This window comes from Halichoeres trimaculatus, unplaced genomic scaffold (genome assembly GCF_033239565.1).
Source record: "Halichoeres trimaculatus isolate MK-OKI-2021-1 unplaced genomic scaffold, fHalTri1.1 fHalTri1_scaffold_24, whole genome shotgun sequence".
NCBI lineage: Eukaryota > Metazoa > Chordata > Actinopteri > Labriformes > Labridae > Halichoeres > Halichoeres trimaculatus.
Genome location: NW_027437202.1, coordinates 1,788,113 through 1,805,369, shown reverse-complemented (window position 1 = coordinate 1,805,369; position 17,257 = coordinate 1,788,113). Strand labels below are relative to the sequence as shown.

The window sequence follows — 17,257 nt, the reverse complement described above, 5'->3', positions numbered from 1 at the left end:
GTATGTGGGCTCTGAAGGCTCCACTTTGAGAACTCTAAGGCTTCTTAAGGAGAGATGATGCTGCTGGATTTTCACCAGGAATCAAACGCTATTTCCTCATCGTGCTGTTACAACTTTCCTCATGTTTTCTGCTGTAGCGCCTGAGGTCCTATTGCAACTCCTCTCACTCGATCAAGCAGAGGAGAAATCTTCTAGTGTCTTTTTCTCTTCTGTGCCTGAGTCTTTTTTTATTCTGTTTTATTTCTCACTCCTTCTTCTTCTTCTTCTTCTGTTGTTTTTTGTTTGTTTCTGCTGCAGCAAGCATTGGACACCAACCTGAGCAACTTGATCAAGAGGAACAATGAGCTGGAGTCGCTGATGGGGAAGCTGATCCAGACTTGTCAACATGTAGAGGTGAGTCAGTCTTCACGTTCCTCTGACCCGTGAGTCTGCTGAAATGTGGAATTCGCCTCCAGACATGCCTAGAAAATCAGACTTAGTCTGTTTTCTGTTTTTTTCTGCCTCATTATTTCTTAAAAACTGCATTAAAAGAATAAAACGTCATTCTTTATTTCCTCTAAAGAGAAGAAGTGACTCATTTGATGATTTAAGATTTAAGAAGAAGAGAGAAAAGTGTTGTTAGCTTAGCATGTAGCAAAGTTTAGCAGCCAAACTGACACCATCTGCTCTTCTCCTCGTGTTTACCATTAAATTAATAACTCACCAAGTGTGTGTGTGTATGTGTGTGTGTGTTGAGCTTCACTGAGGGAAATTCTGTGCTAAGCCCGCCTGTTCATCAAACGCTCGTCCCACTAAGAAGCTTTAAATAAAGCGATGCCACAGGGGTTGAAAGGCTGCGACATCTTGCTTTGGAAATAATGGAGAGCAGCCTCTCGGGCTGGCAGACCTTCACAAACTGCAAAGGAAAGAGGATTGTGATTTACTTAGAGGTTTATTTATTAATTTATTTTAGCCAGAGTGCTGTGTAAGTGTGTGTGTGTGTGTTACCAGCACGAGATGATGTTTGCTGGGAGCTTAGCTAGAGGGGGAATTTTGATGATGCAGGAATTTTAGAAACCTTTTCGATCCATTTGATTAACCAAGAAAGGAGCAAATAAAAAAGAGAAAACTGCCCACTTTACCTATCATAAATAAATCACTGACCCACTCAGGAATGAGCTTCACAATGCATTATAGTCACAACTTCACCTACAACACCTCACGAGGTGAGAAAAGTCACATGGCCCACGCAGAGGAAAACATACACATTCAGCAAAGCCAGGAGGCGTAAAAATGACAGAGCTATAAAAAGAAAAGCACGCAGGAAGCAGCGCTACACCAGTGACTTTTTAAATAAATATTTCACATCAGATTAATCTGCTCTGAAGCTTTTAAGGAGATGGCTGCGGGGATTTTCTGGCACATTTTTGAAGCTCCAGAAGTTGCTGCAAAGATGCTTTAAGAACATCAGAAAACTTGTGCCCAGAAAGTTTTCACTCTGATAAAGTCAAAGGTACGATTGGGAAAAGTGCCACTTAAACAAAAAAAAAAAAAAAAAGAAATGTGACAGTTTAATGTCATCAGTTTATGAGAATAAAGTTGTACATTTACAAGATTAATCCTAAAAATTACCTGGATTGATCTTATACATTTATGATAATAAAGAATCAAATGTACAATAACGAAATCATAAACTAACTGGATTATGCACAAAGATTTATGAGAATGGGACAGCGAATTTACAAGAAAAGATGTAAATTTACAAAGATTAATCTTATAAATTTACAAAAATAAATTCAAAGATTTATGAGATTTTTCTCATTAATTTATGAAAATAAAATAATGAATTAAAAAAAAATAATCTAATAAATTTGCAAAGACAGAGTCATAAATTTACGATAATATTCTAATTAATTTACAAAAATGAATTAATAAATTATGTATTTATTTATTTGTTTTTCGGTTATTTTGGGGGCTTTTCATGCCTTTCATGTGAGAGTAGAAGAAGAAGAAAGAAGAATAGAATAGGAAAGAGGGATAGAGTGGCATGTGGGGGATAGGCTACAGGCTGGGTTCCAACCTGTTCCACCCACTTGAGGGCAAACCTCATGGGGCGCAACCTAGCCCGCTAGGCCATCGGTGCTCCAAAATCATACATTTGTGAGATTAATTCTATAAAATTACAAGAATAAAGCCATAAATTGATGAAAACAGAGTCAAACAATTACCAAATTAATCTCAGAAATCTACAAAAATTGAGTTTAAATTTAGGAGAATTAACTTGTTATTTTGGTTTAAAAGCCAGGCCACTGGAGCTCCTTGCACAAAAATGAGGAGCGTGGAGCATCTTGTGAAGTTTTACTTTAGCATAAGTTTCACAAACAGGGAACAGTGTCCTCTTTTGGTACATCAGCATAACACCATTATGAGTATAAGGACCCTGCAAAGATAACTATGTCACTGGGGCTTTGTAAAACATAGGGTCAGAAAGATATTCACAATCAAAAACTCATCTGTGGAACACTACCTCCACAAAACCCACTCCGCTACCCATTCACAGCAAGATACACTGAGAGCTACACTGCAAAATAAAACAAACAAACAAAAAAAAACAGAAATCTTATCAAGTGTTTTTGTCTTATTTTGAGTAAAAATTGTCTCATTATACTTGATATGAGCCACATTCACCTGAACAGTCCAGAAAACTGTCATGTTTTAAGTTATTAAAAGACACAAATGAAGTCTGAATTGCTGTAACAAATTAAAAAAAATCTGCCAATGGAACAAGAAAAATTTGCTTGAAACTAGAATAATGTCTTAATACAAGAAACTTTTCTCTTGTTCCTTTGGCAGAGTTTTTTTTTCACTTGTTTCAAGTAATTCAGACCTCATTAATTCTCCTTGACAAACTTGAAACAAGACATTTTTCTGGACTGGTCAGGTGAACGTGGCTTATATTAAGTCTAAAAAGACCATTTCTACTGAAAATAAGACAAAAACACTTGCTGTGTACAAACACATTATCCTCAAAACAAGCCGTCCTCTTACATTGGCCTCTATGCAGAGCTGTCTCTTGTTGGAACAAAGTGTCTGCAAATGACAGCACTGATAAAATATGACACAGAAATATGAAATAACTTCACCCTGGAAAGGTGTAGGGTCATCAAATGAGATTAATCTCATAAATTACTTTTATTTTTTGCTTTAACATGGCCTTAATCCTCCATCCTAAGTGTGCCATGTTAAATCCCTGCATTTGTGGAACCAGGAGGATGAGATCCAAACTGTTAGATCTTCATTGTTGTGATGAAAAAGTTGAAGAACATGTGTCTTTCTTCTGTATCTGAGCGCATCAGGTTGTAAAGTTTGACACCACCTCCCTTTGCAAAAACTTTTCACATCGGGGTTGAATCACTTCTGTATGCATGCCTGTGTGTGTGTGTGTGTTTTCTGTGCTAAATGAGTCACTTAGTGTCCCTGCCAGGGTACAATCTGTCAGTCTGATCACAGGCTCCAGAGGCCTCTGCCCACAGTCATTAGATGTTCCACATCTTTCCATGCCGTATGTCCTCTGCTCAGACTCTCTGTTTGTGTTTGTGTCTGCTTCTTTCTCACACAATGATCATCGTCGCAGCACCACGCTTCCAAAAACGCTTCTGTGAAGGAAAATGTGCCAGAGCTGATTTGCTCTACTTTTAATCACTTTATCATCCAGCGTGTTTGTGTTTGTGTGTGATGGTGCAGGGTTGTGGGCGTTTGTTCAGGTCAGATGAGCAATATTTCAACTCGAGACCTTTAGTCGCATTGAGTTTTTGTTTTTCCCCGCCAGAAAATGTCAGAGAAAGCTAAACAGCTACAGACGCCAAGAAGACAAACCTCAAACTTTCGTTACGGCTCTGTTTGAGTTTAAATTGTTTCTTTGTGGTTGGAAACAGCGACTGGTCCAAATGGAGCGTAAAAAACAAAGCTGGAATAAGCGAAAATCTGCAGAATAACAAAAGATGTGACCGCAGAAAAACTGAGCTATACTGTGTGTGCACAGAGTCTATATTTGGGGATGCTTTAACCGCAAAATCCTTTTGTTTACATCTGTACAAGTATGCTAATTGGAGCCACAGAAGTATCACATAAAGAAAGTTTTTCATGCTGAAAGCAGCTAAATCTCCCCCGAGCTGTCACGGCGATGTCAAAGAAGCTAATTAGCAGCGTTGGAAAAGACAGATGCACCCGTACAGCAGCAGCAGCAGGACTGAGGCGCTCAGATTAGCACGCCTCGCATACACCACAGGATTTAATCCAGGTGGCAAATTGTGCCTGTTGGCAGGAAAAAAAGTCACAAGAACGCTGCTTTAAGACGGGTGAAAGAGTCTCTGTGATGTCATCAATAAACACCTGTGGACGTGTGAGGAGGCAGCGTTAGCATGTTTGAGTAGCAGTGGATTTCCTCTTCATTGCTCCCCGTGCTATCGCTCAGCCGCAGAAAGAAAACGCTTTACAAGGTGATGAAAGGGCCACGAGGAAATGACCACAGCGAGGAATTATACATTATGCAACGACCTGCAGGATCATAATTGGACTTGAACAACTTTTATAGCCGACTTGGATTGTAAAGCTTCCAGCTGGAAGGAGACGCAGATACATCGGAGGGTTAGATTGGATGTTATTTTTCTTCTTAAGGCCCTCTAACCACAGCCCTGGCAGAACAACCAGGACTATAATCAACAACACTTTCCAAACACCTCCCAGCTCCATTAAATAATTCACCTCAGCTTTAATTGTCAGCAGTGGATTTAGAGCCAAACAGATGTTTGAACCCGCAGTCAGAGAACTTTTAAATAAAGTTAGGACAGCCCCGTTCAGTGCAGGGTTGATCTGGATCACTCCAGTCTGAGTGTCATGTCTGCTTTCCAACAGCCGCAGGGCCTCCTGCTTATTTCACTTGTCAGTCAGCACTCGAGCCAGCGGGAGGCAAAGTGCCTGAATATGCCTCATCTTCCTGGAGTGTCTGCCTCAGACAGGAGGGACGGCTGATGGATGAAAATGACATGCTGTCCCCCGCTCCACATGATGTGAAGCCCTTAAACATATATCCCCGCATGTCCTCCACGCCCAGCATCCGTCCAACCATCCATCCACACATCCATCCATCTCTTTCTTGGTCTCATCCTCTCTCTGAATTGGTTCTCAGGTGAACGCGTCCCGTCAGGAGGGCAAGCTCATGGAGGAGTGTGATCTCCTGATTGAAATCATTCAGCAGAGGAGGCAGATCATTGGCAGCAAGATCAAGGAGGGGAAGGTGAGTTGAACACTCAAAGGGGGCGAAGAGCATGACGGGAGATACCATTCATTTTCCTCTACTGGTTTTTATACTCATCTTTCACTCCAGATCCTTCCACTCTAAGTCTCGCCTGAATTATTCAGCTCCATCCTTTTTTTAGCCTGGCCTCAGGCTACCTGTGGAAGATCTTTCCCCTTTGTAGTCTTCTCTACAAACAGTTCAGAGAGCCTTTTTCAATTCCACATGATAACTCACTCATGTTTATGTTACCATTCATCATTATACAAATATAACTGATTCAACCACGGCTTGAAAATTCGTGAAAACAAAAGCACCTGTACTCTCAGTAGTGTGATTTGCAAATGATGAAAAAAAGTATGTAAAGTCACATGATGCAAACTAACAAAATGTAAAGTCCCCTAATGTAAACTTATGTAACTTAGAGTCACATAACGTAAGGTAAGGCCACACACTGTTAGGTCACATAATGTAAGTTCACAAAACTTAAAGTCACATAACTTTAAGAACTGTAACATTAGGTCATGTAACATGAAGTCACAAAGTCACATTAAGCAAAGTCACTAAACATAAAGTCACAAAGTCATGTCATGTAAGTAATGTAAAGTTAGGTCACTGAATATAAAGTCACATAAAGTAAAGCTACTAAACATAAAGTCACAAAGCCATGCAATGTAAAGTTAGTGAATGTAAAGTCACAAAGTCACATATAGTAAAGTTAGTAAATGTAATGTAAAGTAGAGTAATGTAAACTCATTTAAAGTAGGTCACGTAAAGTAACGGAAAGTCATATTAAGTCATGTTAAGTCACGTAAAGTCAATACCCAAAGTCACATAAAATAAAGTCATGTACAGTCACATAAAGTAAAGTTATGTAAAGAAAAAACATGCTAAGTAAAGTCACTTAACCTACAGTCACGTAAAGTAAAATAAAGTTTCCACAAAGTGAAAACATTGTGAGTTAAGTTACTTAACCTACAGTTTCGTAAAGTCACATAAAGTAGCTACGCAAAGTTAAGCCAAGTAGAGACACCTGAAGTTAAGTCATGTAAAGTCGTATTAAGTCACACAAAGTCATGTAAAGTCACATAAAGTAAAGTTATGTAAAGTAAAAACATGCTAAGTAAAGTTACTTAACCTACAGTTACGTAAAGTCACATAAAGTAGCAACCTAAAGTTAAGTAAAGTAGAGTAACCTGAAGTTAAGTCACATAGAGTCACGTTAAGTCACATAAAGTAAAGTCAACGCAAAAATCAAGTAAAGTCAACAAATGTAATTTCAAGTATTGGTAAGTCATGTAATGTCAGTTAACGTAACATGAGGTAATGTAACTTGAAGTTATGTCACTTGAAGTCAACTAATGTAAAGTCATGTAAAGTAATATGACAAAGCCATGTAATGTAAAGTCATCTGATATAGTATCATAGAATGTAAGGTTGCTTAACTTAACTTAAAGTAATGTAACTCAAATTAAAGTCACATAACATGAGGTTATGTAATGTTAAGCCATGTAACATGTAGTCCTCAATGAGACAAAGACAAAGACAAAACTTAAAGTCACAAAATCTAAAGTCATGTACCATAAGGTAAGAGCATGTTACATTAGGTTAGGTTATGCATAGTCCTGTCATATAAAATAGGACTTTGTGTAGTTTCCTGAACATAATAACATCATTATTCAAAGTCACTAATGATGCCCTGATTAGTCATTGAACCATTTCCCACACACTGACAACAGCCCTTATATTGCACATCAACATGTTTCCACCAAAGAACAGACAAACTGTTGTAGTCTTCATGCTTCTGGGTGACAAACTCCAAATTTGAAGCTTTTTATTCCTCGAATGATACGACTTCTAATTCCTCCATTTTGAGTCCAACACATGACTCTCAGCCATTCGACTTGATCCAAGCAAAGTGAACAGACGGCGAACTGCTCATCTTCCTAAACCACAGACCCTTTGACACATTCTGAACAGACGGCCAAAACAGTCCGACTGGCCAAAACTGGATCCCGGAGCATATGGGGGGGCGCTTCTTTTACTCTTAACCCAAATTATATTTTGTAAAGCTGTGTCTAACGACAGCAGGGACGTGATGCATTCTCTTCAACGTTGGCCTCAGCTTTCAGGAAGCATCAGGGGAGATGGAGATATTATTTCAGGGCCAGTAAATTTAAACAAATTGCTTTTTATTGAGTGCTAAATCATCATAATAAAACCTAAAAATGCTCTTTCTGAGAAAACTTCCTGCTGAATTTTATCACACCACGATGACTTGCAAATTTGAAAGGGGATCAGACTGAGATTACATTGTTTAGAGTTCTTTACCAGCTGAACTGCTGATGGAATATATTTCGACCTCAATCCAGCCACTGACCTCAATCTGTCTGGTGAAATCTCTGCTCGCTGTGGGGAAAGGGAGGCAGAACGGGAGGAAGATAAACCCAGATTTCCTGCGATGGAATCATTAAAATGCCTCGAAATAAGGTTTGAAGCACAAATATGGGAGAAGCTTAACTGATGTTTGATCAACATTGTCGAGGAAGTGGTTTACTCTCTGCATAGGAATAAGGTGTTGTGTTTATGCTACAGTCAATAAGTAAGTTGATACAGAAAGGTCTAAGTGAACCTAGAGATTTCTCCGTCAGAAAATGAAAACACAAACTTCTTTCTTCGTAATCTGTACATCTTAACCCAGACGAGGTCATCCTCACACGTTCCTGATCTGATCATCTCCCACTGTCCTCCAGACTCAAAGGATGCGCAAGCTCGCCCAGCAAATCTCCAACTGCAAGCAGTGCATCGAGAGGTCCTCTGCCCTCATCACGCAGGCCGATCAGACGCTGAAAGAAACCGATCACGCTCGCTTCCTGCAGACCGCCAAGAGCATCAACGAGAGGTCAGACGGCCCACGCCGGCCCACACATGTCAGAATCATTCAGCGGGAAAACTTTAAGTTTGGCTTCAGGGAAAGGGCAAAAAGTTCATGCTAAGATGTTTAGTAACAATTGGAAGTTTTTTTTTTTACAGCTAAAAGAAATCTGCTCATGTTAAACTAAATGTAGAGATTTAAAAACTCTTCACTGTCTGATTTTGATTCAGGGTTTCAATGGCGACGGCATCCACGCAAGTTCTGATCCCTGAGATCACCCTGACGGACACCTTCGACACGTTCGCCCTGGACTTCGCCAGAGAGAAGAAGCTGCTGGAGAATCTGGATTATCTCACCGGTAAGATGAGTCTCCTCCTGCTGACTGACCATTATTCCAAATCTCTAATTATGATTCCACCCAGCTTAACATTCTTTTTTTTTTGTGTGTGTGTCCGTTTGAAGCCTGCTGTCTTCAATCATTTGCGTTTGAAGTAACGGCGCCCCAGTCTATTAACTCAGAAATTAATTTTCAACATTAATTTCTGATGTCCCATTTGCAAGGCGCCGTCCAAATGTCACTGCATGAATTACGAGCACGCCGGGGATGAAAAAAAAAAAAGGCGTCATGAGTAGTGGAATAGAAGGCTTGTGAAAATGGTTGGCTCGTGTTTACTCTCCCGCGATGCATGAGGGCTTCGCTGGAGGGCCTTTTTTTATTTATTTATTATTTTTTGTGGCTAAGTGAATCAGCCTGAATCACTCCACTATGTGCAGCCACTCATGACAGAAGCAGAGAATGACAGACACTGAAAAAGATACGAAGTGGCTTTACAATCAATTCCAGCTCCTGCTTTGTGTCTTTATTCCTTCGTATGAAAGCAGAGCGTTTATTTATGACACCACTGAGTATAAAAAACATCTGTATCTCTATTAAGCGCACATGAATCAATACACAAGTTTAAGAAATCCAATCTAGAATCTCTGGTTATATAACCACCCACATTAGTCACTGCTAAAAGGATTATTTACTTTCCTGCTGTGTTAATGTGTATCTGAATTTTTTATTACTCCAATTCCTCGCTGCTTCTAATGCTCCGTCTACCAGTGGACTGGAAAGAACATCTTAAATCCTGGGTGTAACCAAGCTTTTACACACAAGCAAACACACACAAGGTTAATCAAGTGACATCCCTCCAGTGAGCCGTCTTTGGGGATGTTAGGAAAGATATCTTGGATGACGTTCTCTTCTTTTTGGACTCTGCAGCTCCCAGCGCTCCGTGCATAAGAGAGGAGCTCTGCACCGCGTCCTATGACACCATCGCTGTGCACTGGACGTCTGATGATGAGTTCACGGTTGTGTCGTACGAGCTGCAGTACGCCATCTTCACCGGGCAGTCCAACATTGCCAGTAAGTACGATCAGATCATCAGAGTTACATGTAGCACACAAGGATCCAAGATAATTTAAATTTTACGTGTCTTCATAATGTAATCTGCTAACACTAGCTAGCCTGAGCTAGCAACTTTGCTTTTGTGCTTAAAATTATGACTCCGTTCTGCTTCAGGTTAATCATACTTTAAAGTTTAATCATGTGTAAACTTCTTACCCAATGTACCAAAACAAAATAAAAACTTTGCTCTTTCCTGAAGCTAACGTACAAAGGGAAAGTGCATCGATGTCGTAGCGGTTAGCATACATTGCTATACCTTTTGTTTAAACCCAGAATTTTACTATATTTTACTACTCTTATTTGGTATATTCAACTTGTAATAAATCTTAGAATGTCCAAAAAATGATACAGAACAATTAGCACTAGCTAGATGCTAATATATGCTAGTGGTTACAAGATAAGTTTCTCTTAAAAACAGGAATTTATTTTTTAATATTTGATTTTCTGTTTTTTAATGCATCACTATTGCATTAAAAAAACAGGATTTACGTCATCATAAATATGCGCACGCATTTGGGCGATGGAAGCAACATTTAGCTTCATTTATTTAAATGGGTTAGCATTCTTTAAACACTGAATTGAAACTATAAACAGCATACAAATGTCCAGTTATTCTATGTTCAGCTTCCAGAAATGAGACTACACCATGGAGTCAACTCCTTATTGAGTTCAGACTGTTACAGAACTACAGGTGTTATGGAGTTAAGAGTGACTGTGCTAACTGCTAACTGCTAACTGCTGAGCCAAACGTGTTGGTGGTTTTTGGCTGAGGTCACCAGTTAATAGGGTCACACTTTACACTGAAACACCAACAATTGCTGATATTCTAAACCCAGTTTTCCCGTCAAATAGTTATTCAGGTTAAAAGTGTGTTTCTGGTGGCTACACCCTCACGTCACTTGACCAACCATTATAGCTTTTCAGAAATTCCTGTTTTTATGTGACAGTATCTTGTGAAAATCAATCCATCAAAAATGTATTCCTGTTTTTTATGAGATAGTGATCCCTACAGGTAACATGACACACTTCTAATGGCCACGACTTCCCCTAAGGCTGCTGGGAGTCGTAGTGTTTTACTTAAAGGGGGAGCTCCTGGAGAGAAGCCTCCAGCCTTGAGCCTCCTATCACTCCAAACATCAAATCACTGCAGTCTGTGGGGGAAGATGGAACGATTTGACGATAGCGTTGCAGAGACGCCATGTTGCGTTCAGAGCAGCCGGTAAAAGACGCCACTTCACTGACTTCATACGTGGAAGGAGTGAGATGTCGTATTAGCAGGGATGAAAGCTGTAAAATGAACCCCAAGCACACGCTGACTGACACGCCGCGGTGTCGAGACGACAACAGACCGTACAGTACACGCCGACTTACACACTCTAACACGCAGGGCCTTGAAAATCACAGGCACACTCGAGTGAGCAACAGCTACAAGAGGAGAAAAATGGGGTCAGGGCATCTGAAGGCGAGCTCCCCTGTTCCCTTTCAATCAAACTGCCTCTCAGTCTCTTTTCATGTGTTTCTCCTCTGGATTCAAAAAGCCCATCCCTGGGTAACCCCTCTTTACTGCTTTCCACACGATTCAAATCAACAGTCATTAATCTAACGTGACAACTGCTTTTCTCCCCATTCTTCTCCTGTCTCTCCCTCTGTTCATTAACACGCGTGATTCTTCTCACCTCCTGTTTTCACGTCTGATACTGTTCGAGGTGTTGCTTTTGGCATCCCGGCCACGTGCTGGAAAATTCCCTCTGGAGCATTTCAGATGAATAACTACGCAGGAAGTTGCAGTCTTGTAATGTTAACGTAATAAAAAACATAAACAGTATCCTTAGCTGTGTGTGAGCGTGTGTGTAAGTGTGTGTGTGTAGTGGCTGGATGCAGCAGGCTGAATGGATTTCCTGTGGGAAATATGTGTTTAAATGATAGTGACTGATTAAATTTCTCTTTTGTTCCTGCACATTTATTTGATGAGGCTTGCAGTCTGGCGCATATTAAACAGAGAAAGCTACGTGTCATCTTTAATTCACCAAAACTTAGATACAATAACTGCACTCAGAACACAAACTTATAATATTTACCTCTTAATGGGAAATATAAAGGCTTTTCAACAGATGTTTTCTATCCTTAGGCAGTGGCGTACACAGACTTTTTGAAGGCAAGGGGCGAATACAAATGAAAAAGGCAAATCAAGCGTGTTCTTTCCACTGAAATGAAAATGGAACAAAATGCTGCATGTTTTTGAGGACACCTTAGCACACATTTTAGCCGTCCAAGTGGGCAGTTAAGTGCGTTTTCCCAACCAGAAGGGCAGTGAAGCCACATTTTGGCTCCCAAGAGTGCACTTCAGCACAATACAGCCAGCAAAAGGGAACTTCATGCACATTTTAGCTCTCAAAAAGCCACCTGAGCATGTGTTTTGGCTCTTAAAAGAGCTCTTTAGTGCTCCTTTTGAAGGGTACTAAAGCACAAACATGACCCAAGAGGGCACTTAAGCACATTTGGCTTTCATGAGGAGCACTTCAGCACTCATTTTTGCTCTCAAGAGGGGACTTGAGTGCAAGTTTTGGCTCCCGAGAGGGCACCTAAGCACAAGTTTTGACTCAAAAAAGCCCTTGAGCCAGGGTTTGGCTCACAAGAGGGCACATAAGTGGGTTTTGGCTCTCATAAAGGCACTTCAGCACTCATTTTGGATCCCAAAAGTTGACTTGAGTACAAGTTTTGGCTCCCAAGAGGCCACCATAGCCCAAATTCTAACTCAAAAGGGCACTTAAGCATGGGTTCAACTCACAAGAGGGCACTTACTTGACTCTCATAAGCGCACTTCAGCACTCATTTTGGCTCCCAAAAGTTGACTTGAGTGCAAGTTTTGGCTCCTAAGAGGGCACGAGCTTTGATGCAAGAAGACACTATAAGCATGTTTTGGAGGACACTTGAACACTTTTTGGTTCCTGTGCGGCACTAAAGCATGTGTTTTTGCTTCCAAGCGAGCCTTTTAGCCCTTTTTTTGGCTCTCAATGGAGCTCTGTCGTGTGAGTTTTTACTAAAGAGAGCACCTAAGCGCATATTGGCTCACAGGTGTACACTTTAGCGTTCGTTTGGGGCTCTGATAGGGCTCTTTGGTGTGAGTTTAGATTCAATAAGGCACTTAACACATTTTTTGGAGGACGCCTGAGCACCTTTTGGCTCCCAAGAGGGCACTTTAGCCCTTGTTTGGGCTTTCAAGAGGGCTCTTTAGCGTGAGTTTTGACTCCAGAGGGCACTGGACGGGTGTTTTGGAGGCAAGAATTGTCTTACAAAATGAGACTTGAGCACGTGTTTTGCCTTTCCCAGAGGACACTTTCGTGCTCTTTTTGCTCCAGTAATGCACTTTGGAATGCCTTTTTAAAAAAAAAAAAATTGAGCCAGGAGTGGGGGCAGCTGCCCCCTCTGCCCTCCTCCTGTGCACACCACTGCCCTTAGGTAGCCAACAAAGAGCAGCACTTCCTGTTGGCAAAAAAAGGCCAAACATTCGAAGCCTGGAAGGAAAATACTGAACATTCATCAGTGTTCATGTTCTGAAGACTTCCACAGAGAGTCAGAGAGGCTACAAGTTTCAGACCATTCTTTCAGACACCTTCAAACTCCAAGAAACTTTTAGAAAAAGGATTTATTTCTGTTTTTTGTTCTTGGGCTGAGAGTGCCTGCAGTTATTCATCAAACTGATCTGCACCAATGTGTTTTCCTTCTTCAGCTCTATCCGTTAAATAAAGTACAACATCTTCACCCGAGCATATTTTCAGCCACTGTAAATTTAAAGTCTGCTTTCTGGTTGAAAGAGCTGACCATGCACTGTATCATCCCTGCATTTTCTCCTTATCTCACCCTGCCTTTTCATCCCTCTGTTAGGCCTGTGCAACTCGCTGGAGAGCTGGATGATTGTTCCCAACATCAAGCAGAACCACTACACCGTGCACGGTCTGCAGAGTGGCACCAAGTATATCTTTGTAGTCAAGGCTATTAACCAAGCGGGGAGCAGGAGCAGTGAGCCGGGGACTCTGAAGACTAACAGTGAGTACAAGACCACGAAACATGAGCATTCCACGTGGGGTTGACCTTGACTGAGAAGTCATGTGTAAACACAGGCGGACGACGAGCTTATGAGCTTTGTTATTTTCCCATGCTCCACTTGTGCGTCAGATTTCCCCCACTGGCAAACATGAAATTCAATTAACTGAAATAAATGAGCTTTCTGTAAAGAATGCCCCACTGTTATAGATCTCAATACTGCGCAGAGTTTAATTTGTTTTTCATTTCCTCTTTCCCCCGAAAAGGCCAGCCCTTCAAGCTGGACCCCAAATCAGCCCACAAGAAGCTCAAAGTGTCCCACGATAACCTGACGGTGGAGCGGGACGAGACCACGTCCAAGAAAGGCCACAGCCAGGAGCGCTTCACCAGTCAGAGCAGCTACGGCGTGGTGGGGAACGTGTACATTGATAGTGGTCGTCACTACTGGGAGGCTCTGATTGGAGGAAGCACATGGTGAGATGATGAAAGAGTTGAGTCAGCGTTTGGGCCTCTTCTTAACATCTGCAGTAACAGAGTCATCCCTCCACAGGTACGCTGTGGGCATTGCCTACAAGTCGGCGCCCAAGCACGAGTGGATCGGCAAGAACTCGGCCTCCTGGGTGCTCTGCCGCTGCAACAACTCCTGGGTGGTTCGCCACAACAGCAAAGAGCTTGCCATCGAGCCGTCGCCTCACTTGCGGCGCGTCGGGGTCCTCTTGGACTACGACGCTGGCTACCTGACCTTCTACGACGCAGTGGGCTCCCAGCACCTGCACACATTCCATGTGTCCTTCGTCCAGCCTGTGTGTCCTGTCTTCAACGTGTGGAACAAGTGTCTCACCATCCTTACCGGCCTACCCATCCCCGACCATTTAGAGGGACTGGATCCCCAAGACTGAACGCTACACTCTACATCTGCAGCAAATGAAATCACTATTTTGAATCCATGCAACTTTTCTAACACTTCTTAAGTTGTGCGTTATGTCTAAAAGTTAACACCACTTCTAAAAGCTTGAAGCGATTCTTGACGGATGATGACAAGCAAAAGAAACTAATGGACCAAACTGAGCCATCCGTACCATGACAACAAGGAAACAAGCCACCAATCAATTCCTAACTCTCACCTTATCAGATATAGCACTTTGAAAACCCCACACACACTCACACACCTCGACTTTGATCAATCACAGTAGCTGGAAGGAGCAGATCTGCTGTTTTGTACATTAAACGCACCTCCCCTTATCTCCCCCCTCGTTTTAATAAGAAGGAACCAAAGTAGTCGATGCTGTCTGTTCAGATGTCTTTACAGAAAATTTTACATAAGCTGAGATATTTTTAAAAACTGACAGAGAGGAAATAGCATTATGCTAATATTACATTTCTTTTGCACATTGTTCAAACTTTATTCGAGGTTTCCAAGAACTTCTTTTGGTGCAATTAACAAACATTTATTATGGGAACATGTTATTTTTTTCCTTTTGGCAGTTTTTGTTTTACGTGATACATAGCTGTGTAGTCGCAGGTTGTTCGTGGAGCTATGGAGGTAACATGCACATTTGATGCACATTTTTCTACAAAACAAGCATTTGACTATTTTGCGAGAGAAGCTTGATGACTCATTTCCTCTAAACGAAGAGTGTCTTCCTGTTTATCCTCTTGAAATATTACACACCAAGGTCTTATTTAATTGAATCTAACTGCATTGAAAACATGTATTCTTTCTGATTTTCCCTCTCATGTTGATATTTAAAGGGACAGACCTCCCATAACCCATGTTTATGTGAGTTTAACGGTGACAGAGATTACGCCTGTTTGTGTAGAAACAAAGGTCTGGTTTTACATTTCTCTGTGTTGCTTTGTGTCACTACCCGGTACACTCAAACAACCTCTTTAACTCCCCCTGCCAGTTGATTCAGCTGTGTGTTCTCATTGTATCTGATATAAATATGTAGTGCTTAATTTAATGTTTCCATTTGAACTCTGTGACCATGGTGTTACATGTTCTGTCTCTGTGGACGTTTTGATGGGAAAGGAGATGAGTGCTTGCACCGCAGTTGTTAGAGATATGTTTATGAGAAGGTCAGAAATAAATGTTCCTTTTCACAATAAAAGCTTGGACTGTCTTTCTAGTGGGACATTGGGAAAATTCAAGACAGGCTCTGTCTTTTTAAAGAGACAGAAGTGCAAATTTAAAGTTAGAGTCAGCAGGAAATTCAGTAAACACAACATTCAAACTGGGCTCCTCCTCCTTGGCTCAGTGCCAGCTGCAGCACACCCCCACAGCCTCCGACCGTGACAACGTGAACACACTCAATTGCCCAGCATTTACCTGTAGCATCACGTTTCTACATGGGAGAGACTTGAAAGACATGCACCTGACTTAGCATGTTAGCACAAGCTATTTGGCACAGCAACCTAGCTCGTGTACCTGAAAGCAAGTAAAGTCAAACCAAGCTTCACCCTCGTTTAGGAAATAGCTCTCTCTGTTTCGCGTTTTATTCACTTTAGTTCTGTTTCTCTTCCTCTGTGCTACGTCCACTATCGTTGCTACTCTGATTAGCTTCTTCCACTTGCTATCATCAACACTCAAAGTCACTAGGACTCTGTGATTGGCTGAGGTAACCACGCTTACTCTCGACCCAGAAATGTCTTGAAACAACCAAAACATCAACATCCAGGCAGAAGAGGGGGTTTGAGGCAGACACAGACACTGACACACATGGGTTCATAAGCCATCCATAGCAAAATTTTGCAGACCCTACCTTTAAAGCCACTATTTTCAACATGTGAAGCTACAATTTGATGGCAGAGGATAAAGACTTTATATAAGCATAAATCTGAACCCAGCTTTTTACTCTGCCTCGAGCTTTCTGACAGCCAGCGTCCAACAGCTGCGTGAACTTTTTGTGAGTTTAAAAAACACTCAGAGTTAAACACTGACCTTTCAACTCAGCGTTAATACAATTTGAGCTCCACCGTGCTCACTGACCCTCCTCTCTTCTCATACCACACTTTTACGTGACATTTCAAACGATCGATACAGTAACTCGATGGAGGTTTTCTCTTCTGACTGAAGCGTGCCACAAAGGTCGGAGAGCATCTATTACATTAACCCACACCCAAGGCGGGGTTTGGGAGCTCGGATGCTGTTTGTGTTCACGTGTTGTATTCACACTTCTGAGTCAGCGGCGAAGGTACAGCAGCTTAAACAGCTCAAGCTTGTTTCCCCCATCCCCAGTCCCCGAAAGGCACCTTGGGTAGACTCCAGTAAGAAGCACAAAACTGTTACTCATTCTGTTTTCCCCCATGGGATCCTGGAATCTGAACTCCTGACCTCCCTTCACAAGACCACTTCGCTCCCCTTTAGGCCAACGCTGCCCCACTTTCAAACAAAACATGAGGCCAGAGCTGGTTCAGCGTATTGCTGTTTTCGCTGCTACTGCTGCAATCCTACTTGTACGGGCAGTCTTTAGGCGCTGCGCTCCCCAAGGGACGGTTTTACAGCCGAGTCACCGCTCAGAAATAGAGTGGACTGCAAGAAAGGTAGAGCCTGGGTGCTCCTGGGGGATCTGGATCCTATAGGCCTCTGAGCATCATAATGAGGGTGTGTGGT

The 17,257-nt window shown here is 41.8% G+C and overlaps 1 protein-coding gene across 2 annotated transcripts in view; it reads left to right on the top strand.

Moving 5' to 3' along the window:
- Positions 1-15,724, top strand: part of LOC141786098 (E3 ubiquitin-protein ligase Midline-1-like) — a 50,386-nt gene extending 34,662 nt beyond the window's left edge. For both annotated transcript variants that reach the window (XM_074664821.1, XM_074664820.1), the window contains exons 3-10: positions 298-393; positions 5,168-5,275; positions 8,029-8,177; positions 8,381-8,508; positions 9,415-9,558; positions 13,486-13,647; positions 13,911-14,118; positions 14,195-15,724. In XM_074664821.1, coding sequence (XP_074520922.1) covers positions 298-393; positions 5,168-5,275; positions 8,029-8,177; positions 8,381-8,508; positions 9,415-9,558; positions 13,486-13,647; positions 13,911-14,118; positions 14,195-14,543 — 1,344 coding nt within the window. In that variant the 3' untranslated portion in view covers positions 14,544-15,724. The remainder of the gene's footprint in view (positions 1-297; positions 394-5,167; positions 5,276-8,028; positions 8,178-8,380; positions 8,509-9,414; positions 9,559-13,485; positions 13,648-13,910; positions 14,119-14,194) is intronic.
- Positions 15,725-17,257: the final 1,533 nt, after the last annotated feature.